General features: G+C 39.8%; 2 protein-coding genes across 2 annotated transcripts; one reads left to right on the plus strand and one right to left on the minus strand.

Annotated features, from left to right (window-relative positions):
- Positions 1–6,725: 6,725 nt before the first annotated feature.
- On the minus strand, positions 6,726–11,114 carry crybb1l2 (crystallin, beta B1, like 2). Its single transcript, XM_086296862.1, has 6 exons — positions 10,940–11,114; positions 10,071–10,171; positions 9,560–9,678; positions 8,949–9,081; positions 8,696–8,838; positions 6,726–7,494 (listed from the first exon to the last, which is right to left on the minus strand). Exons 1-6 carry the CDS (start codon positions 11,112–11,114, stop codon positions 7,323–7,325), a joined length of 843 nt encoding a protein of 280 aa, XP_086152988.1. The 3' UTR covers positions 6,726–7,322.
- Positions 11,115–16,027: 4,913 nt separating this feature from the next.
- LOC147328478 (beta-crystallin A1-like) lies at positions 16,028–24,659 on the plus strand. Its single transcript, XM_086297699.1, has 6 exons — positions 16,028–16,103; positions 16,334–16,410; positions 16,502–16,620; positions 21,270–21,411; positions 21,633–21,775; positions 24,018–24,659. The coding sequence occupies exons 2-6, from the start codon at positions 16,336–16,338 to the stop codon at positions 24,163–24,165; spliced, it is 627 nt and encodes a 208-aa protein (XP_086153825.1). The 5' UTR covers positions 16,028–16,103; positions 16,334–16,335; the 3' UTR covers positions 24,166–24,659.
- The last annotated feature ends 198 nt before the right edge of the window (positions 24,660–24,857 follow it).

Below are 24,857 nucleotides of genomic sequence, written 5' to 3' on the forward strand. Positions count from 1 at the left end.
TATGAATCTTTTATAAAGAGTTGACTACACATGGATCAGTTTTGCCCATTGGTAGGTTTTCTTTTAGTTAATATGTTGAAATATCATATCTGATACATATAATAACCTTACACATATCAGATTATGAAAGGAGAATCTTGTGGCTGCCATAAAATCTGGTTTATAAAAGTTAGAAAACTTTTTTTAAAAATGTGTTTGATAATATTGACACATAAAATTCAGTCCATCTTTCTAAAAAGAAAGATTTGGGCTATGAATTTCTTCACCCATAGTTCCTGTACAGTCCAGATTGTCCACTCGTTAAACTTATTCAGCTTTTCAAACTTTTTTTTAATGCATTGGCTGCATTTTAAAAAAATTTATACTTTATGCCTTTGTATTAAGGATAAAAAGAGGGTATAAGATAAAAAATTATCTCAAAAGCATTAATTCTGGATAGCAAGGATCAATTTCTTTGAAGCTTTATATGAACTTAGTTATTGTTTTTGTATATTTCATTTCTAAAGTTGGTTTAAAAGTTAGTTGTCCTTGATTAATGTGATTAATGTGTTAAGAATTGCATATTTAAATGTATTTCAAATAAACTGGTACACTGAAGCATGTTGTTGTACAGACTTAACGATTGTGGCTCAAGAGTTTGCAGTTCGTCTTGTAACCGGAAGGTTGCCGGTTCGAGCCCTGGCTCAGACAGTCTCGGTCATTGTGTCCTTGGGCAAGACACTTCACCTACCGCCTACTGGTGATGGCCAGAGGGGCCGATGGCGCGATATGGCAGCCTCGCTTCTGTCAGTCTGCGCTACAACTGTAGCTTGCCATCACCAGTGTGTGAATGTGAGAGTGAATGAATAGTGGAATTGTAAAGCACTTTGGGTGAAAAGCACTATATAAATGCAAACCATTCTTATTTTTAACATTTCCCGTTTCTTAATAATAAAGATTATGTTTTAAGGCAGATGCCAGGAAGCCGAAGTGCTGCAGAGTTATTTTGATCTCTCACAGAAATCTTTGCACATTGAAAATGATGTCAAAATATGTATTTACAGCCACTCTGCAGTTCCGAGAAAAAGAAGTGGAAAAAATGACAACCTTGGTGGGCCTATGTATGAAAAAGGAAAAACTTTGAGTGTTATTTAAAAAAAGAAAACATGATGTTATTGTTAGTGTCTTCGCTAAGATGTGACTTTCAGTATTTTAGAAAACATTTTAATTGAGAACTGATGTGTAGCTGTGAGTCAAATCCCTGAAAAAAAATCCAAAACATTAAAAACTCTGGTTTTACAAATTAATATATTCAATTAAGGCCACTAAGGCCAGGGTATGAGTCTACCCACTAACAGTTGTTTTTTTAGTTAGCAGTTGCAGCCGTTTTACATTTTAATTATTGCAAATATTGCAAATATTCTTCTAGTAAATTCATTAATAATACTGAAAATGTCTGAAATATGGAGAGCATTTAAGGACTCATTCTTTAAAATATAAACAATCTCAGTCATCTTTCAGAAAACGACTTACTGTGTCGTTAGTTTTAGTTTTACTGTCTTTGATATTGTGACCTTGTTTTGTCTCTTTATGTTTTGAATCTAGCAAGAATGAATAACAGCAGCTCCCACTTCAGAAGGCTTTGTTGTTGCAACTAGGATGAAAAACTCAGAAATGAGTAAATTCTTCCAACTCTGACCCAGAATCAGTCAGTGATGACATTTGAAATGCAAAAATGTATGAATTATTAACGAGCGTCTGCAACCCACAACCCTTTAAAATTTAACCTCAGGGATTCTAATTTAAGTTCAGGGACTGAACGTGTCTTAATACTTCATTCAGAGTTACTCTAAATCCCTCTCCAATAAACACACACTGTTTATGTATATGATATTTTAATCAGTGCTCCAGATCATTTCAGCAAAAATGATTACCTAAAGTGATTAGTCAGTAAACAAAAAACATTTCATGGCCAAATAAGTACAAATAAAAATGCAAATATGAAAAAAGGATATAATTATTAAACATACAAGATTAATAAAGTGTGACGAAATAAGCTAAATGGTTTGTAATGACAAACATAAATTAGGGTGCTTTTAAAAGAGGTTCTAACAGATGAAGCATAAAGAAATGGAAGCAGTTTTTCCAAGCTCAGTCCACACTTGCAGTGATTGCCAGTCAGTACATTGAGTCTGATATGGCCTGGAGCACCAGCCTAGCACAGAGGTGATGTAAAAAGGCAGCTTTGCCACGAGACCTTTGAAGATGAACAGAAACATATCCCTCTGACGACTTTCAGGCACATAAACGAGAAAGATCGACTTGCAGAACTGGGGGAACCTGTATAGATGACAGCCGGAAGGAGCGTGTTTGGAGGCATAGTCCCGCTCCTGAAATTCCGAAACATAATCTCCACTTGTTAACTGCAGGAATTCAGAGATGCACATAATCAACTTTAAAAACTTTTCAATGATAGAACACGAGACAAGTCTGATGATGATCAAACTTTGATCAAATGATCAAAATTTAAACTACAAATTAGTTAAACTTTGCTCAGATTAGTTTGTACTGTGTGTCTCAAAGATAAACCTACTGAAACTTTCGTCTTGCACATCTGCCTTGTCATCCAGTCTTCATGGCCAGGCTGATATTTGGGAGGCACCAAAAATCAAAGCAGCCCTGTCCCACACTTTAAGCTTTACTGCCATCCACATACATGAGAACAAATGCACTCACCTGCCAGCTGTTACGAGGAAGAAACAACGTGTGTAAACCTGCTTTTAATCCTGTTTAACATAATAATCTATGGGGACTGATTCACTTTTCAAGTGGTCTTTAGAGGAACTCCAGCCTTTGGCACTTCTGCTCTGCCTTTATTTTTGAACCCCGGAGGTTGCCAGTTGGCTTAGCTCAGACATATTTCGACAGTGATTTCGTGGGCCTGCTAAAGAGGGCATTCCTGTCCACTCTTTGACTGCATCCTATCATTGTTGGTTCAGCCCTCACTTTTGAAATGAAAGCCATGTTATGAATGATATGAAACAGCAAACACTGACTCATTGTGCAGCGCTGCAAAGCATATGCAGCCCTGCACAACAACTGATATAGTCACCTGGGAATGAAACACTGAACCTGACTTGGGCGCTTAACCTAAAATTCACATTTGCAGTTTTAAAGAAAGCAGACACATAAGCACTTGCACAACAAAAAATCCTTGTATATGTTTAATAATAGACAAATCAAACATACAAGACACGACGCCCCAGCCAGACGATTGTCTGACACTTAATCAACCATAAGTGAAAACTGAAGGCCTCAAAGAGTAGGATTGCAGGTGCATCACGCTGGATTTCATCAGAATGTGCAGGTGTTTGAACTTTAAGGACTTCTTGCATGTTTTATGATCATACAACTAGACAGCATTTTTTGACTGCAAAGAAAGGTGAATGGAAACTGTCTCTCTTTTCAACAAGGTAGTGCTGAAGGAGAGAAAAAGAACCCCAATACTATAAATAAGCTTCAAATTACTTCAAAATTCCATTGTGCTATATTAGCTATTGTCCTTTTAGATTGTGTCATTAGTGTCAATAATCAAATTTTGGTGTCTAATAGAAAGTAGAACAATGATCAATGGGCTGGATGTGGTGAAAACTAATGGAGGGAGATATTTCTGTACGATATCTATCATTTCTGGGTTAATAGTGATTGAATAATAGCCTAACGCTGTTTACTGAAAGCTGCCTTATTATATTTGCATGATTTCAAACACTCAGCAATACAAAAGCCCTCTTCTATAAAATTGATGTCATTGATGATTCCCTTGATAAACCGCAAAGCATCGATATCGTGTGCAGATTACATCATGAATGATGGAGTTTGGTATCATGAATATTTCATAAGCTTGAGGGGAAGAAGAAAGCATTGCATAATTTATCACATATGGAAAAGGATGTGCTAAAATGCAGTCATATCTGTCTTTGGTGCTGACGTTGGCACAGCTGGCCATTAATGATCTCTTTGGTGAGAAAGACCTAAAGTGCTGCTGTAGACAGAGTGCTGCGGTGGCACAGATTTTGATTTTCTTTTATAGAATAACAAATTGGTCCAAATTGCTTTCCATCAGTACAAATTAAATCTGCATCTTTGGAGCAGGCATTATGCCGGGTGAATACACAGTGGGTGGACTGGGGATAGAAACTGTAAATTGCCTCTAGATGTTCTCTAAAGTAACAGATTTATTGGGATGCTGTATTCTTTGAGTTACTTGGAGTTTATGGAATCAAGAAAAGTTGATTTTCTGAGAAAGGCAGACTCTTTGGTGTGGTGTTTAATAACAGAGCCATCAGCCACAGCATTAAAGTCTCACCCAGTTTTGTGAACGTCTCCCCCGTGATGCCAAAATAGCTCTGATCCATGGGAAGATGGACACAGGGCATTCGTTTGCCTCCTGTGGTTTGCAGTGGTCGGGTGCTGGCAGTGTATCGTTTAAGTCTCATGTGCTGTAATGTCACCTGCTTTTCTAGTTTTCTAGTTCAGGATTTTAAAAAGGTGAGTCTGTGGGGAATTTTAACAAATAGCTTTTAACATTTATTAAGTCCAAGATACTAAATATGTTTAACATTCTAGTTTGCAAGTCACACAAGTGAGCTGTTGAACTTTACAGCGTGCATGAACATTGTTTTAAATAAGTTAGAAGAGGATTTTTTTTAATGTTCGGTCCTCTCTCAATGATGTTATGAATACGCAAATGTATCTGTTTTAAATATATTTGCGAATGTTTCTTACGTCATGGAGAGAGCAGCACAGGTTCAACTATCCACGTTACACTTCAGAAAGTTGGTAACTGGGGCAGGATCGACTTCCAATCCCTTGAATGACTCCTGCTCGCATATACTTGTCTTATTATAGGGGAGCTCCGAAAAACTTTCTACTTCCAGCAAATTAATCTGAAAACAGCTTTCATCTGTCAAACTGTGCAGATGCACCACTCTGCACAGTGAAAGCTAAAAATCAAAAAGAAGCACAGAACCGTGTTTCTGATCCGCAACCAAGTTTTTTAGCTCTTAAAATATGAAGGGATTCTTTAATATTGATACGTTGATAACCCTCTCTTGCCAACTCAGATCTAAAGTTTATTTTCCTGTTTTGTTATTTTCCCTCTCAGCTGCATGATCAAACACTTCTGGAGATCTGAGATCAGGTTGTATGTGATGTACAAATGCAGCAACCACCATTTTTTGAAGTTTGTCTTACAACTAGTTATCTAGTTGTCTTTTATGTGGATTGTGTACACCTGATCTCATTTCCTCCCAGTTGTCTAATCCCCATTAGCCCGCAGTGTGTGAGTATATAAAGCAGTCTAATTAAATAGCTTGATTTTTGTTAAATCCTGCATCCCTCCCGATTCCAAACTTGGCTCTTTTTCCTTTAGCCATGTGACAAAAATATACCTCAGGTTTCAAATGACAACAAATTAAACTCCGTCAATTGCCAACATTTCATACTGGCATCACAAAGGTTTCTGAAACAAAGTGGTAATGAAGCTAAAATCTCTGTACATCTGATTCCAATAACCTCTGTAAAGGTTATTCAAAGATTTAGGTGTGCTGGACCAGCAGTTATGTCAAATATAGATGGAAGAACTGAATCACTCAAGAGTCCATCTGGCCATGCTGGATGATGTGTAGAAAGTGAAGAAAGAGAATGACAATTTATTTAGACTTAGTGTGCTGAAAATCACGGTGGACTGTTTTTCCTCTTCTTTCCTTATACGATGGAGCAGATTTCCTTAAAATGATAATATCCCGGGTTCACATCTCTGACTTTGATCACAGAACTTCCACCAACTTGTTCTTCAAACTTTTTGTTTACAAAGGACAACCAGTCAGAACCAACTTTTCCTAAAGAAATAGATGAGCTGCTTTCAGGCACAGAAGAACCGAGAGGCTGCACCAGTGCACATGTGAACAGAATAGTGATTATTTTGAACTGTGAGTGATACAGAGCTACTCTAGCAGAGTCAAAGAGTAAAAACATGTTGATGGACATGACGGATCCATTTTAAGATGAGTCAGATTGTTCTGAAGAAATCTCAGGCAGTATATTTAAATGTGCAGTCAATTAAATGTGGACGTTTTCATAATAGGCTGTATTATGATATTATTAGGCTCATGGACTAAAATTAGTTAGACTCCCTGGACTAACTATTCCTGAAAACCAGCTTTAATTGGCATGCGTACATCCCTTGGGCCACTCGAGGCTAAGAGAAACGAGTCACAATAGCAACAGTAAAGCTGTGTTTAAACCAGATAAAATTAACTTGGTGTGCTTATTACACGCTGAGTTCCCTTGTTATACACACGAGTGGCAAATGCAAATGCACAGGACTTATTTTGGAAACACTCTAATGTATTACAAGTTAGCTGATACTTATTGAGTCTCCCTGTTGTTCTTTTGTGGCTCTTTAGCCATTGAATCCAGCACAGTGTTCATCAGCTATGATAAATAGTTCCATGATAGCCATGAGAGTGCTTTAAGGCTCCACAGAGTTGTAGACAATGACTGACTCAGCTGATTCTGCTGTGGGGTGTTGCTCCCTCTGTAGACGGCGAAAAAATATTGATTGTAGCAGCTTTAATTTGAGGATCTGTTTTTACTAAATATAACAGGGTCTCATGCTGGGTTCAGTTTTTTTGTGCATTTGCTAAATATATATAAAAGTCTGTTGAATAAAATGTCATTCCAAGTAAAGCAGGTAGTGAGATGATTTATTGGGGTTTAAGGCTGGTGTGGTAGCAGGATCTGAGCAAAGAGCAGTCACCGCCATTTGTCTCTGTGGTTGTTTTCTTCTGTCTCAGTGCCCCGTTCACACAAACAAACAGAAATCTACGCTGGTACCCCTTCAGTCAGGCTCTGACAGGTCGAGCGAGCGCTGACGTTGGTGAGATGTGGAATAATATATGTGAGGGGAGAGAGGGAGGGAGGGGAGGAGAGAGAGGAGAGTGGGGAGCCAGAGGCTGACAAATGGAGACAGCGAGAGAGGAAGAACAAAAATGGAGAGAGCATTTATTATGAGAAGCAGTCTCTGTGGTTATCGTAATTATCTCCTCCTAAACTTTGAATAACTTTTCATTGGCCGCTAAATCACAACTATAAATAACAACCTAATGTACTCCCCCCATCCTGCACTCAAACCGTCAAGAGATTTAAGGACAGGGGAAACATTATTACACCCTCTCCCTCCTCCTCTCCTTCTTTGCTCTTCCTCCTCCACCTCCATCTCTGTGCCCGCCTTCGGCCTCCGCCTCTCCTCCAGTCCCTCTCTTCCTCGCCCTCGGTGGGTTTCACTTGGAGGACATGGTGTAGCAGCCGTGTGGGTGCCACTGCATGTCACGAATGCGCCTAATGGACTGCATCTGGGGGCAGCGGGCACCAAACTCATTGAAATGCCTGTAATCACCCTTCTCCAGCAGAAACTGGCTGCCACGGTAGCCGGGGAACTGGTAACCCACCCAACTGAGGAGAGAAAAAGGGAGAAGAGAGGCAAGGATAGGGAATAATAGAGAGGGATTACAAGGTTGGACAGCAACTGTTCAGCAGAGAAAATGTGAGGCAGCAAAAAAGCATGAGGTGAAACAGAAACAGCAGACAAGTGAGAAACATGATGAAAGATGCTAGAAGGACACATGCTAATAATTTAGAGAGAGTAAACATCGAACAAATGATGTCATCGATCTGTTTATCATGCTTCTAGGTGTTAAAGCACAGACTCGTCTGCCTTCCAGCTGCCTGTTTGGAGACTGCGGGTAGCAGTCCAAATAAAGTAATCACAGCAGATAAAACAACAGTGTACGCTGGCTGCCACGCCTCTGGGAGCGCAGACAGAGACATGGAGCTGCTGACGTTCGTGACACCCTCATGTAGCTGCTGATGAAAAAGCCTCTATTCCTGAGCACATTACCAGACAGAGTGCTGTTTCTGTCAGTTTAAGAATGACGCCACCGATGTAGAAATGGTAAAAGGAGCTGGACTTTTTTTGACGCAGCTGTTGCAAAAGCAGAGTGTGGTGTTTGTGGTCAGTGCTGCTGAAAAATGCATGATTTATCAACCAGAAGGCTGGAAAAGGTAGCAGAGTTACAGCTTCACAGTCAGCCTTAAAGAAAAAGCAGGTCTTCTAGATTTCTGTTTGTTCACAAGGCTGATAGCACTCATATTTGGGGCTTGAAACAGTTCAAGTCTTGGTCTTTCACACTTGCAAAAAACACCCCCAGACTGTTAAGGTTCGCCAATTAAGATGTTATACATTGTTTATTGAATTCTAAAAGAATAGGAAGTGTAAAAACTTCATGAAAGCTGAGTTTTATGGGGTGCTTTGCTAGCTTGTTACCTCGTTGACAGCAAGCTTGTTGGAGCTGCTGCACCCAAATCAGGCCCACAACTACAAACTCTTGTTTTATACCAATGTTTCATGGTTTTGTTGGAATCACATAGCATATAGCAAGTTAATTTGTGAGCTTTGCATGTGCTGTTAAGCTGACTATTACTTTCAAAAAAGATCCAGGTTAGCTTAAGCCCTGTTTCCAGTCTTTATGCAAAGTTAAGCTAGCTGGATGTTGGCTTTAGCCTCATATTTAGCACACTACAGAGTGGTATTATTCTACTCATTTAACTCTTTGGAAAAATGCAATAAGATGTTGTAATTTCACAAACTACTCACGTTCCACAGCTGACCATGATGCTGCCCACCCTGTCAGTGAAACCATAGGAAAACAGGCTGGGAACGTCATCATCCATGATTTCCATCTTGCGGCCCTTGAATTCTCCAACCTCATACAGGCATATCTTGTGCTTCTCGGGATCCTGCGAGGTGGCGGGCATGAGGAAGGAGGAAAAGAGAATAAGGATGTAAAGAAGGCAAATAAAAGTAGAGCAAACTTCCACCAGTTGAGTGGCTGGAACATAGGACTCACCATGCGGACAGGCCTGAAGGACAGCAGGTAGTCATTCTTCTGGCAGTTGCTCCAAGAGTCCCAGCGGGGGTACTCGCCCTTCTCCAAGATGAACATTTCTCCACAGAAGTTCATCTGCTCAAAACCCACGAAGCTGAGGACGGGGAAAAGGAGAGGAAGGAGAGTGATCATTGAACGTCCCTCAAGAAGAGTCAGCTCACTGATTACACTCAAATGAATGAGCTGACTCCTCTTGAGGAGTGTGCAGCTTGTAAAAATCTTATAGGATCTTGGCCTCTGCTGCTTTGATTTTTAAATGTGTCCCTTGTTGCACTACTCCTTATCTCCTTGCTTATATTTTCTTTTATTAACTGACATACTTCCATCACTTGTGCTTTGTGTGCTTTATTATGTTAGCAGCCAAAGTTCTCTGCATTGCTGTACTCTCTGCAAAATCACTCGGGATAAAAGCATCAGCATAATGCCAAATGCAAAGTGGGGAAATGTCACATAATGGTGGAGTGTAGCTGTTAAATCACCTGCTCTTCTCTTAGAGGAGTGTGGGTGCTGCTGGGTACCACAGTAGTACATGTGGGTGTATACGTCTCACAGCACGCAATCGGAATACTTACGGCCCACAGTCGACACGCAGGGAGCGCACCTTGTCCATGCCCAAGTCACACACGTTCATGCACTCGGCGTTGATCTCAATACAGCGGCCCTGGAAATTCTCCTGGTCGTAAACCCACATCTGAACGATTGCAGTGGGGAGCAAAGAAAATAGGAGTGGAGGTCACTGAGGTAGGTTCAGATTCAAGGGAAGATATATGAAGCAGGAAGTGTGACACGGGGAGATAAAGATGAAGTGCCAATGTTTTTATGACAGCTACCTCCACAGTGATTTAACACACTGGGGGTTTTTTCTGTCAGTTATAGTTGTCAGCCACCCCCTCAAAGAGCTATAAGAACCAGCAGGTCGCGCTAACAGACGTCCGCTCACAAGGTAAACTGTTACAGTGGTGTGAGGCCAGCTGCTTCCCACTGTGTGAAAAATACTGTATGCTGTATTTGTGATGTTTAATCATCTGTTTTACGTGTGTGTGTGTGTGTGTGTGTGTGTGTGTGTGTGTGTGTATACTGTACCTTGTAAGATGTTAAGCCCATCTCAGACGTCTTGGTCTGAGCTGCTTTCCCATCAGTCTGGGAAGCAGACTTGGATTTCTCTCCTCCAGCAGACATGACGACTGGGATAAAAAAAGAAGCTGTTATAGCTCTAGTTTGACTTTTACTGTCACACTAAGAGGTTGTAAAAAAATCTTTACTTAAGAATAATGATTTGTTATTCAGTAAACAAGACCTTTAGCTTTCACATGTTCATCTGATCCTGATTGAAGTTGAATTAGGAATGACCAAAAATAGCAAAAATGAGGGTCGTTCTTTACAGACTCTTTTCTTTATACATTCGTTATTTTTACCTTCCTGTTAGAAAAAATGAATGTCCTCAGCTCAGAAGGTTCAAAGATTCATACATCCTGAGTCATTTCTGTACAGTTTCTAAGCATGCTGCATTTACAAAGCTGGCACATGTGTGTTAAAGTAATCGGCATTAAAAGAACCAATCAGAAAATGTCCCAAAAACCTTTACACAACTAAGATCTACTTCAGAACAAAAGCTAAAAAAAAACACTCATCAAAAGCAGATTTTAGTAGGTTGAAGCTTTTCTTGGCTCTGAATCTGAAATGTTGCACTTTCAATGCTGCATTTGTGAAACCAGCTTGATTCCCAGATCCCCATTGGAATTTAAAATGTAAACATTAGTTTCTAAACTCCAGTGCTTTTTTCTGAATATGCCCAAGTGCATTTACTGACAGCTGCTGGCTGCGTACAAAAGAAAAATCACATTTTTGCCAACATTTGACTTCAGTTATAATTAGCTTCCTAGCTTGTCCTCTGGGTTAGTGAAAAGTTTCTATCTTTCTGTTCTGTTCTGTATGTTTGTCCACTGTCTTACCTGTGGCTGTGTGTGCGTAAAGGAGTAGACTCAGGCCTGAGACTGGTGGTCTGTGTGAGAGTGCGCGGGGCCCCTCGTCGCTTTTATATGCTGGCGCCCAGAGAGAGGGGATTATAGACACAGAAACAAACTCGCTGAGCTCACAGCCCCCACAGAATAGAAATACCCCCATCATCAAAGAGAGAGAGACGGGCAGAAAGAGAGACAGAGCATATGGTTGAAATAATATGAGGAAGAAAATATGACAAACTCAGATATATCAACATATGGTCGACCTCAGATGACTTAACCGCATCTGGAGTTATAATCAGGATCGACTTTTGTTTTAGCCAAATGCTAAAACAAGCAAATTTTTAGAATTGTGAATTTCAAATGAAATCAAATACATTTTTGTGTAAATTTTTTTTTCTTGTCGTCAGTGATCTGCTACATTTTGATAGGTTAACAAAAGACAAAGTAACCTTATAAAAGCTTGCTCATTGTATGAACTCGTGCACTGAGTGAAAGAAATGACAGTCCAGCTGGAGTAATGTGAGATAATGCACTTTTCTACGCCCTTACAGTTTCAGTGTAATGACAGCCAAGCATTGGCTATTTTGCTATTGCAAAATCATTCCCTCCTGTTCCCTTCAGTGCTATAAAAAAAGAGGCGCTGGGAAAAACAATAACAGGAAAAACAATAAGCTGTGAGAAGCAATAACGGTCCAGTGCCTGCACCTCAGGGTGAGCAAAGAGGTTCAAGGTTTGCATGGATAATAATCTGATTCTGTCTCTGTTCATCTCAGTAGGAGAAGGCTTTTATATCAAAGCTTTGCCTTTTTTCCCTGTATGGGTCAGTAAAATATTACAGTGAGTGTTAGCTGGAAGTAGTTGTAGCATTCGAGGTCGCGTGTTGTGCTTCATCAAGGCTTCAGATGACGACAGGAGAGAAATATGAGGTGCAGCTGAGTGCTACATGAGATTGTGAGCATTCAGGTAAAACCATTCATGTCTTCAATTCAATGTTCAGACTTATTAATTTTGAAACTTGAATTTGCTCAAATCATTATGCTCAATTAAGCATCATTGAAAGGTCAGTGGAGGAAGTGATGCAGGAGTGAATCAGACCCAGTGAAGTGGCTGAGGACTGCAGAGAGTCTCTTGAAGGAGAAAAACAAGGGAAGCAGGAAACAGCACAATAATACACATGAAAATGGATTTAGCAAAGCCGTGGAGGGTCAGCACTTTTACCTCTTTGCTGTTAGCTGGTTCTGGGTTTAAACTGATTGGGGTATTGCTTGTAGGTGTCTTCCCACACTCCAAAGACATGTCGGAGACAGATGGACAGAAAACAATTTCTATAAGCAAAAGTGAAAATAAATGATAGGTCTGGGTGGCGCAGTGGTTAGCAATGTCACCTGAACCAGCCGGAGTCTTTCTGTGTGACGTTTGCATGTTCTCGCTGCACCTTTATAGGTTCTCTCTGGGTGCTACAGGTTCCTCCTAGAGTCTAAAGACATGCATGTTACATTAACTGGCGATTATATTTCACTATAGGTGTGACTGTGAGTGTTATCTGTGTCTCTGAGTTGCTCCTGTGATGGACTGGTGACCTGTCTTTACCTCGCCTTCCCACAGCTGGGAACACATTTAATCTAACCACCTGTTATGCGTCTGTTCCTTAAGCTAAAGATGCAGATTCATTTGTTTTGTTTCTGTTCTGGTTAGAGAAAGCTTTAATGTTTTCTGAACAAAGTTGTACACTCTGTTGTATGATATTTCCTTTTTTAACTTCCTGCATAAAATACCCTTCATAACCTAGACCAAGATTCTTCAAGAATCTTTATTTTATTATATTTAAACCCATAAGATGGTTCATGTAATCCAATAGTCCAATGCATTGTTTTTGTAAATAGATAAACTATTTCCAGCTGTTCTGAAATTATTTGAAAATTTTGTTCTGATGACCAGTTTTTCTTTTAGCATAATAAACTTATTTTAGATAACACAGTGTGCTGTTGGAACACAGAAGTGATGGCTGCTGAAAATATACCTGTGTATGTTTCATTAAATTTAAGTTACAAGCTATGATTATTGATTCCATTAATTATTATTTACAAACCTTCTGAATAGTGACATATTATAATAGATGAAAGCAAACTGACTTCTTTCAAAAACAGAGCCATGTCCAACTGGCTGTAAACATGTAAGCAGTTGTGTATATAATAAAATTCCCGTTACATTTTAAAGCAGGAAATTAATGCATTTTTCAGCATAAATCTCTTTGTAACAACCTAACACAACTTCAAATACTATGCAGAATTATGGAAGAGGCAGTCTTTATACAATATAAAGTCAGATCATATATGCAAGGCATGTGTACTAACATGTTTTAGTAGATCTGGCATCGAATAATGAAATAGCCAACAAAACTGTGACATTTTCCATGTGCTTTGATAAAAGATCCTCTTCAAAGAGCCCATTGATTGATATGTGGAGCACAGTGGATGCATCTCCACAAATGTGAAATACTCTGAATAATGGCTGAATACTGGTTTGATTGGTTTTTCTTACTTGGGGAAAAATATGCTAGATTAGCTTTGCCTTTAATGACATTGTATGCTTTACTTTTCATACATAGGCTTGTTTTTATATCCCGTGTTTAACAAAGACAGCCCATTTTGCTAAATGACTCAAATCCAGTTTCATCCCCTTCACCGGGAGCTTTTACAACAATTTCTACAATGACTGAAAAACCATCTACTGAACCCTCTATGTGTCTATTTTTCATCATATAATTTGTGAAGCTGACATTTACAGCACAGCACTAAAAAACTTCTCATATGTGTATCAGTGAAATGAAAGGTTAGTTAATTATAGTTGTGAGTCAACTTAGTTTGTATAGTTATTTCTATAATTTCACTATTGCCAAATATACCTCATAGGTCTTTACAGTGTGTACAGCAGACAACACCATCGGTCCTTGTTGCCTAAAACATGAAACCTAAACATATTTGCGTTTCAGATGGATATATATATATATATATATATATATATATATATATATATATATATATATATATATATATATATATATTAGAAGAGAAAAGACGGTGAGGCAATGCTATGCCGTGGCCACATATGGCTGCTAGTTGAAGTGGGCCGCTGGTGTTTATTGACGTTGACAGAAGTAGTAGGATGAATTCTGAAGTGTACAGGGCTGATCAGACAGTGCAAATTGATATTGAAAAGTGCAAGATTGTCACTTGATCTCAGCCCAATAAAACGTGCTTTTCAGTCACTGAAGACAAAACTGAAGGGCAGAGAAGCCCACAACACAGCAGCAACTGAGGGCAGCTGTGGCCTGGCAGAGCATCTCACTGGAGGACACGCAAAATTTTGTGATCTAGATGGGTTTTAAATGTCAGGTAGTCGCTGACTGCCTGACATTTAATTAAAAAGAATAATTACATTTAAAATATTTTTGTCCAATTAGTTTTGAGCCTCTGAAAATACGACTATTAAATATTTAATGTGATACTTTTGTAAAACCCCTTCTGCTAACAGTAACAACTATCAGATTTCATGGGTTTTTTCCCCCAAAGATCTGCTTAATGCTTTCTCCCTCCGACACCCAAATGAAACCTCTGTCCAGCCTCATTCATGTCTTTCATGTAAAACAGCAGATCGAAGCACTTTGTCCAAGACAAGTTTCTTCTGGACAAATCCACACAGTGTGAGTACATTTTTTTAGAGCACAGCAGGATAAAAGCTGGGAGTCGTGACTTAGCCACTTAGCCACTGCCTTTTCATGTGTGTGTTTTGTGTGTGTTTGCCTGTGTGATGTTAAACATGTTAAGGAGAATTTGAGGCTCTGTTGATGAAATGTCAAGCAGCAAGGGGCTGACCGAAGGAGGTTTAAAACAACTGAAGGGTCAAAATGATCTGTCAAAGGCTCGCAGTGATGTCAAAACCACTTTCCTTGTATTTTTTCACAACTTTTACGCTTTCTTTTATAGAATCTATATAACATGCATTATTAATTAACAGTTATCAATAACGTATTGAATTTAATTATTCGGTCCCAATTTCCTCCACTTTTGGAAGCCACCATTTAAACAGACTCCCCGGATGACTCTCCAAATCCTCCTCATTCTCTGCCTATAGCCCCGGCCATTGTTGCTCTATACGATGGCACTGCTGACCTATACGAATAGACTAAAAACAGCCACGCATTCATCGCCCGCATCTCTGTGACTGCGCTCTATATGATCTGCTGAGTCGACAGGCCCCATAGGGTTACAAAAAGAGAGAGAGAGAGAGAGGGGGGGGGGGGGGGAAGGTAAGGGGGTGGGCGTGTGGGGGACATGGAACGCGAGCAATGAGCCCGTGCGTAAATTCGCAGTTGCGCGTGCACAAACCGTTTTTACGCACGACGCCAGGAGCGATCATTTTCTCACCTGCGGCAATTTTCCCACACTTACCGGAAGTTTTCCTCAAGCTACCTTCAAAATAAATGTTGAGGGGGCTCCACATATTAGGCGTCGATATGATTAATATACAAAATACACTCAATATTTGCGAAGTGATTATTTTATTTATCTTCTGTAAGCAAAATTTACTAATCTCAGAACTTAAAGCTTATGACTTCAGAATGCTTGCTGCTGATGCTGTGAAAGTGATTCAGTAAGTTGTAAATTTGTTTGAATCAGAATAAACAAGCAGGAATAAAAACAACACTAACTTGAGGACTTAAAAATGTAATTGAATATGTCGGCAAGTTAGCTTCTCTGTGACAAGCTGATAGAAGATAATAATAATAATAATAATAATATATATATATATATATATATATATATATATATATATATATATATATATATATATATATATATATATATATATATATATATATATATATATATATATATATATATATTCTAAGAGTATAAAGAGCTAGTGTTGTACTTTAATTTTGAAGAATTTAGCCGGAAGACATCGGTCATGTTCCTGTCCTACTTCAAACACTCACCGCTTTCACGTCATTGGAAAAGAAGGGCGCACGCGCACACTAACGAGCATGAGCATCCCGCGTGAACGCCAGTATAAAAAAGAACCTCCAGGTTCAGACCAAAGTCTATGCCAACGGCATTTAGATTGTGAGGAGTGTCAGCAGCGCATCCAGGTAAGATGACCCGGAAATTTCCTGCTTCAAAACTTTCCCACGGGGTGGTTTAATTGATTAAACGGGCCTGATTGGTCCTATTGCAGATATGAGAAGGTGGAGGTTAAATTTATACAGAAAGAAATCTCAAACAGAAACTGTTGCTGTGATTTTAAAAACTACTCCAGACATGCTGCATTTTAATGCCTGTACATATTCTCATTCATGCTCTTTATCTCTCTTTACTCTAGAAATGAATAGAGTCGTTAGAGCCCACATGACCTCACCTATGATGTTCCCTAGAATGGACACTGCTCCTTTCTTTAAGGTGAATTCACACACTTTTTATTTGCACTCATAAATGTAAAGTGTAAACATGCCCAGCTTCACCCATTCTCCGTGTCTCCCCCCATGCGCAGGTGACTGTGTTTGAGCAGGAGCATTTCCAGGGCAAGTGTCTGGAGTTCACTTCTGAGTGCTGCAACATCCACAACTGTGGTATGGACAACATCCGCTCCATCCGAGTGGAGAGTGGAGCGTGAGTCACACAGCCTGTACGCCTGCAAGTCTCTGTGGACAGCTGACTGTGTGTGTGTGTGTGTGTGTGTGTGTGTGTGTGTGTGTGTGTGTGTGTGTGTGTGTGTGTGTGTGTTTATGTAATTGTGTCTCTGTGATACAAGGGTAGAGAATGAGGCACCCACTACCAAACATGCCACCACGAAGGCCACTGCATCCTACATGTAGGGTTCACACACCAAGGCAGTAATGGGGGGTGAAAAGGAGTCTTTTATTTTAAAGACATTCAAATTGCTTTCACCATTTCTGGCTTTAAAGGCTGTTATACATTCCTCATCATTTATTCTTTAAGGCCACATGAGTGGTTTTATTTTTATAGCTTGCTGTGCACCTTTTTTTAATTGCTTGTATGTGAAGGTCAGTGTCAGGATCTCTCAGATAAAGATGATGCTTTTAGAAAGAACTATCTGTTTAGAGTAGCTTTAAAAAATGATATCCATTATGTACTACCAGTGCTGTTATAATAACCTTTCGTGAAGCTTTACTGGACTGGAAACACTTTGTGCTACTCAGATATTTCAATTTCTTAATGAGTTTAGATATTTTAGAGCAGGGATGTCAAACATAAGCCCTGGGGGCCCTAATCAACCCAGCAAGGACGAGTCCACTGGACAGCTTTGTGAAGGACTGTGCAGATTTTAAACTTTTTACTGTATTTTCATAGGTTTTACAGCTTCTTCTATTCATAAAGACCTCCTCTGTTGTCCTTCGTACTACAAAGTAGTGAATTAACAGGCAATAAACTATTATCTACTGTAAAACTTCATTAAAAGTGTGAATTAATAAAAACTTTATGTTTTATAAATATGGGGCAGTCTAGTTAATGAGCTACCAGAACTTTTACAGTAATTTTACACATTGATTATGGAAAAACTGAGACGTACTGTTGGAATTGCAATTTTATTTCTTTAATTCTACATTAGTTCATCTCAGGGATTAAATATTTAGTTCAGTGTCCTTCACTAGTCCGGCCCACTTCAGATCAAAGTGTATGTAAAACAAGTTTGACATCCCTGTTGTAGAGTTTGGAGTTATCCGTGGTGAGAAGTAAGTTGAGTACCTGCTTTGAAGCACTTGAGCAGAGTATTTCTATTTATGTGAGTTTATATTTCTACTCCTTTTGGTATCAAAATATCGTGCTAATTTTCAGCAACAAATAGATGAACGTGCTGACTACCCAACCATCATAAACCATTAAATAACCAAGTACAGAAGTTGTAAAGGAATCGTCTATTTAAGAGACAAAAATCTGAATTACATTTTAAAATTATCCTCTTGCCTGTGATGCTCCGTGTGTATGTACATGATTTTGCTTTTGATTATAATGAAATGAGATGCTTGCTTTGTCCAAAGCTCCAGAAAATGCACTGGACTGTTCTCCGGACAGGAGCAATGGGCCCTTCCAGAAATCATGACCCAAACACAAACAAAACAAAAGCCACAAGCAATTTTGTTCTGAAAGATTTTATGTAGGACATATTTCTTTCATTCACCAGCCAAGAGTGGGTGCAGCTAGCTAACATTAACACAGCTGAAGGGGGACACCCTCCTTTCACACTGTCAGGTTAGAGACTCTTTCTTCTGCGCTGTGAGGTTAGCGGTGGAAGTGGACAGACAAGAAAACTGTTCACAACAAGGTTTGTGGATATTTTGGGCTTTTTTTTAAGACTTCATTTGATTTTTGGGTGAACTGTTCACTTATAATTGTGATTAATAACTTTTTCCCCCTCCATCTGGAGAAAAGAGTGATGTATTTCAAATCTTTCAAATTCCTTGTAGCTGTTTTTCGTCTTACCTAGCTCTCACTTTCTGACTTTTTAGTTCACTAGCTAACTGCTAACAGGTGTTTTTAAAGCCTTTATTGCAAAAGAAAATCTTGATAGTTAAGCACAAATGTACATTTGCAACATGTTGTTGAATACTGGGCTAAACTTTGCTGTAAAGTTCTGAAAAACTGAGCAGAGCCACACATTCAATCAGTAGCTCCTGCTGTTTTATCATTAAAAGGACTGCTCCACTTTTCATTTTCCACTTTAAAGGACACTTTACAGGTTTAAATAGTTTTACACTGTCATGATACATTTATCTTAGGTTTAAACTCAGCCAGCCCAGGAGTAATCAGTAGCCCTCACCATCCTGACTCGTGGATTCAAATATTATGTTCTTGGTTGAGCATGAACATGTGTGACATTTCCGTCATTTGCAGATTTGTTTGTGTTTATGTAAAACATAACAAGAAGCTCATTTTGATCATATATTCTTAAGGACTTTAATGTGACCCACATATTTGTTCCTAAAATGTATAGAAATGTGTCAGTTTTATCAGTGTCAGAAATGTGTCAGAAAGTTTTATCAGACTCACAACTTGAACTGTGAGGCTCAAGTTGTGATTCCTAAAGGAAAGTGTAGTCCCTTCCTCTGTAAATAATGCAGCTGTCTGCTGGTGATGTCTCACAGGATCAGAAAGTCTTTGGACTTCTCTTAATTTAGGAGCAGAGCACTAGATGTAACGCTCTGGGACATTTATGCATGTATTTATTCTTAACGCTGAGTGTAAGAGCAAACTTGTGTCTGACGCACTTAGGACCAAATCGTTGCTGCTTGTATCTTCATACGTAACCGCCCAGGCCTTAGTCATGGTGTGTAAAGCCTGCCAGAGTAGTGATTCTCCAAACACATGCTGCTTTCGCCAGTTCTATCTTATCAGTGGAAAAACACACTGAAAAGTAAAAGATGGTGAGCTCTGCTTTTCACTAACAGCGCAGTGTCAGCTATTTGTACTCCCTTCCTCTGTGCAAATGTGTTACTATTTTGTGGGAACAAAAGTGGGGACTTAAAACTATATACCAGTTTTTAAATTGCGTTGATAGGCCACGTAAAACCAGAGTCATGATAAAAAAAAATATACGCAATGTTTTTTCCTGAATACTATCACTATGTTTACTGCAGGAAGAAACACTAAAACTGCGTTTTCTAAGGAAAGCACCCAGAAGCACTCTCTGCTTGCGAACAAAAACAAAGAAACCCTTTCCTATTGATGGAAAATTTACCATGTCGACCAATCAGAAAATGATTCTATTAATTCAAGTCACATGCACAATAGTCCCCGTTGGTCACTTTTATCAAAAGGCACAGACTATTGAAAAATGGGCAATGTGACAGCGCCTCAAAAAACTCTCTCGGTTGGCCTGGGGAGGGTCAAGTAAAGTTCACTTAAGTGTTTCTATCAAAAATACTCCTCAAAAATTTTTTGGCAGTTTTATTGTGTGGACACAACTCAGATTTTGGTTGCAATTTTTATCTAAGACTAATTTAATTACAAATAGATACTTTTTAAAAACATTGTGTTGCAGTGGTGCAGTAAGCACAGAAAAGAACTTTATCTGCCTGAGCTGGAGGCGGCAGAGCTGAAGATGCTTAGATTTTTGTTGGGAGTGACCAGGAGGGACAGGATCTGAAATGAATATAACCGAGGATGTAGAGAGCCAAGGCTGAGGCCATGTTGGCATGTGCAGAGGAGGGCTAGAGGATATACTGGACAAAGGATGTTAAAAATGGAACTGCCAGGCAGGAGAAACGAGGAAGACCACAGAGAAAGTTTGTAGATGTATTGAAGGAGGACATATGGGGTCGGTGTAACAGAAGAGGATGCTAGGTTCAGGGGGAGACGGAGGCAGATGATCCGCTGTCCCTAGCATCCTCTAAAAGGAATAGCTGAAAGAAGAAGATTGTAGAGTAGTGATCCAAATTTTTAGACTATTTAAAATGAACTACAGGAGAGTAAAAATACCATCAAACATTGTAGCTTGATTACTTCCCCTTTTATCTGTGTTGATATACATTCTTTCAGATACATTTACACAACATTATCTGAACACTGGGGGGAAAAGTTGAGCTGAAACTTCTTTTAGTTTGTTGATACATTTTTTATGAAGTATTGATTTGGGTACAAAATCCCATTTCAGAGCAGGTAGGAAAAAACACTGACAGCTGTTTGGTCAATAAAAAAAACAGAAGTTGCAGTGCATTGTGTTACGTTCTCTCCATTGTCTTTAAAAAATGTATGTTAGTCAGACTCAAGACAGGCAGTCTTTTATTCACAACTTTTTCTTTCTCAGACATCATTTGGTGGGGAAAAAACACTTTCAGGATTGTTTTTCACTTTTTGGTCCTTTGTCTTGTAGGAATAGGATGACATGTGGGACTGCACAACAATTTTATCCCTGGTGTTTTTGAAGTTCAAACATATCAAACATTCAGATCTCTCTGAATTAGTACGTATTAACGCATTCTTGCTCCACATTAAGTCTTGTTAATGGCTGATAACTCATTGTGGGAAAGTTACATAAGATGATGGCTGACCTGTTGGTTGTAAATATGAGTTCGAGAATTCTGTTTTTAATTTTGCGTGTGTGCAAAAAACCAGAAAAAAAAATCCAAAATAGGACACTCACAGCTTACGACATGATGCATCAGCACTCATGAGGCTGACGAGCAGGCCCTCTCATCCTGTCTGATGTCACTTGTCTGATTTATGTTCAGACTGATTTCAAACTGTGCTGATTACCATTTTTGCTCTGATATTTTTACCTCTGCCACTCTTTTTTCCAGCTGGGTGGGTTTTGAGCACCATGATTTCCAAGGCCAGCAGTTCATCCTGGAGAGGGGCGAGTACCCCAACTGGGAAGCCTACAGCGGCTCTCTGTCCTACCACACTGAACGCTTCATGTCATTCCGCCCCATCTACTGTGCTGTGAGTAGCAGCAGAGGGAGGAAAGGGTTGGGGGATACAAAAATGAAAGGGTACAAAATAAGCGGGAGTGAGAGAGATGATGATAGTGAGTGACAGAAGGTGCAGTGAGCCACACAGCGGGTGACTGAGACAGCTCAAAAATAGAAATCAGACAGCTCACAGCTAAATCTGTGCTCCCTCTGCGCTAACATTAGTCTGTTTCTTTTTCTCTATTTCCAAAGTCTCACCACAGCAGCCGTATGATGATCTTTGAGAGGGAAAACTTCATGGGGCGTTGCACCGAGCTGTGTGACGACTACCCCTCCCTGGAGGCCATGGGCTGGTTCATGCCCGAGGTGGGCTCCATGCATGTGCAGTGTGGCGCGTAAGTTAGACACGTTCCTCCTTAATTCTTCAAGTTTAAGTAAAAGCCAACATGAGTGGCTTCAAAGATGCTTGCTCTCCAAGTGCTTGCACATTGGGGATCATTGGGCATCTCTTCATAATGTTTCCATTACAATATAAAATACTTTGGGGAGTAAATAAAACTGATTTGAAAGCAGCTGCATAGATAGAGGAGAACAAAATCCATTAAGAACTGAGACTAAAGACACACCCTGATTTACATGCTCAAGTCACTTTCACACTCCTGAAACGTCTAGAGTCGTTCTTTCTTACATGACTTTTCTTGTGTGGTATTTTCTCTCAACTCGAAAGGCTCAATTTGTTTTGATGAGGAAGTTTTGAGGTATGCAGGAGGTAGGTCACATGATCCACCATGTCACCAGATTATCTGCTAAACTCTCAAATGGGCCTGACTGTACATTATATCTTTAATTTGTGCCTCCTCGTCTCGTCTCCACCTTCTGACTGTGACCTAGAAATGATCTGAGATGTCAGTACTGAAAATTGTGTCAGTTACTAAAATGCACCGGAGAGGAGAGAGAGGAGGCTGCAGGTCTTACAAAGACCAAGTGTTTTTACCTCGGATTTTTTTTAAAAAGAATATTTTGTTTTAATAGGTTATTTCAGTGATTTAAGGTGGTCAGCTATGTGACCAAAGCTTCTGTCCTTCAACTTTTCTGTGTAATTTAAAAAACAAAGTTTTCTTTTGATAGAGTAGATCACAGTTACATCTGAGATCATGAACTACAGCACTATTACAATTGTAGCTAATAAATTCATGATCGTGTTGTGTCACATCATGTTGAATTGACATTACTTTAAAATAAGCCCCAATTGCAAATATGTCTTAAATGCATGTGTGAAAAAGGGCTTCACTGTCAACATTCCGAGCAAGACTTTATTCCCTTCCAGGAGACATATTTTTATTTTAAAATACACGCTTAGTGCTCTACATTTCACACATGAGCTTCAACAAAAGGTTGAGAGAATAAAACTGAGGCTCTGTTCCAAGTTATCTTTTTGAAACGTGGATCGCAGAGCAGGAGATGCTTTGCATCAGCAGTGCTGTCAGTGATGTTTAGGTGAAGATGCTCGCCGATGCACACTCTGTGCAGTGTATTAGGGAGTTAACAGTGCAACAACTCAGAAGAGAGGAGACTGTAGAGTAAATATATAATCCAAGCTTAGATCGTACAGTAGCCGGAAGTCAGTCAACAAAGCAACAAACGGACAAAAACAAAGAAGAAAAAGTGAGAAATACTAGCTGCAGAACGCTGCAAAGTCTGAGTGCGCAGAAGTAAGTAATTAGCTGATGAGAAGCAGGTTCGACTAGGTAAACACAGATGATGCTAATGTGGGCGGGGCAGATCATTACAAATGTGGAAGAACTAACAAAACGGGGGAAGTAAAACTTTCTGAACACAAAAATATCCCTAACCGCGACGGGCAGGTGATAAACTCTCTAGCATCTGGTCTGATTGTGTCAAACATTTGCGCTGTCACGTGTATGTATGGCATGTGACGTATAGAAAGGTTCAGAGAGCTACTTTCATCTTTATTTTGTGTTTTTTAGCAGCTTTAAAAGGATGACACAGTTATTTTTAACACAGTTAACAGAGACGGTCGTGTGAATCAGGCAACTGCTTTGGCCAACTGGGAAATATCTCAGCCTGTAGCGTGACATTCAGTCTTTTCTAGATGTCCATGTTTCCCCTGGGGTGAAGTGCAATATCTTTTTATTATCCTCTTCAGCCTGGCCTCTGCTCTTTTCTTTATGACTGAATGTCTGCAAAATAAAAAAACATTTTAATGAGCATGCTAAAATATGAAGGGTCTACACGGTCTGCTTATCAGGGTAGCGGCTCGTGTGCCGATGTGACAACCTCTCACATTTCTGGTGTGTCCTGTCATATCAACTGCCGGACTTTGGTGTTATTTATTATGAGTGTCACAGCCTCAAAGAGCAGCTAACATGACATATTTTTGTTTACACATTTCCACTGAATTCGTCATGACACATTTGTTATTTACGACGATTTTTCACCAAAACAAGCCCTCAAATAAAATTGGCATACGGTTATGTGCCTGTCACAGATTTGTTGACTAATCACTAAAATCATATAGTTGTGCAGTAATATCAAAGATATGTTTGCATTCATTTAGTCATCCACATAGTGACTGTTCTTAATGAATCTCCTCCTCCTGCCTCTGCGTTTCCACAGCTTTGTGTGCTATGAGTACCCCGGCTACAGAGGCCAGCAGTACATCATGGAGTGTGAGAGGCACAGCGGAGATTACCAGCACTGGAGGAACTGGGGCTCTCACTGTCAGACTCCAAAGATCCAGTCCATCAGACGCATCAGGCACTGAGAGGCGGCAGATCAGGACAGCAGCAGCAGAACAACCTGGGCTCTGGCTAACACCTGTGTGTTCAAATTTAGGGGCCCAAATCATTAACCTACAGTTCTGTGACACAAACCATTAGTGATGTAGCAGCTACCTCTTTATTCCAGCACGTGTATTTGTTGCTCTCAAAAATGAAGTGTGTTGTTTTCCATCCATCCGTTTACACAATACAGGCTCACGGGACGGTTGGAGCCTATCCCAGCTTACATGCGACAAGAGGCTGGGTACACAGAAAGACAAACATTCAGCTAACTTCACAAATATGTCTTTGGATCACGGTACAAACCAGAGAACCTGAAGAAAACCTCATAGGCACAGGGAAAACATGCACACTCCATGCAGAAGGGACCCAGCCGGGCGGTGGATTCAACCCCTGGACTACCTGCTCCACTGCTACCACTATGCCAGCTACGGTTTTCTTTTGGTACATGTAAAATAAAGATCAGAGTGAGAATGTGTGATGTTATTCCTGTGTTGTGTGTGAATGCAAGACAGTGTTCGGTGTCAAATCAGCTGATCTCCAAAGTGAGCGAGGTGACAGGACAGTAACAAAAGTCAGTGAATAATAATGACTTGATCGCATACTAGACTGTGCAAAACTATTAAGGTGTCAGTCGTACCTGAGCTGAAGAATCAGCTCTACGTGTGTGCACGCC

The sequence above is a fragment of the Aulonocara sp. 'chitande type north' Nkhata Bay genome, linkage group LG6 (genome assembly GCF_057382095.1).
Source record: "Aulonocara sp. 'chitande type north' Nkhata Bay isolate Kocher_YH1m ecotype deep benthic linkage group LG6, A_spYH_male_GT1.1, whole genome shotgun sequence".
NCBI classification, from domain to species: domain Eukaryota; kingdom Metazoa; phylum Chordata; class Actinopteri; order Cichliformes; family Cichlidae; genus Aulonocara; species Aulonocara sp. 'chitande type north' Nkhata Bay.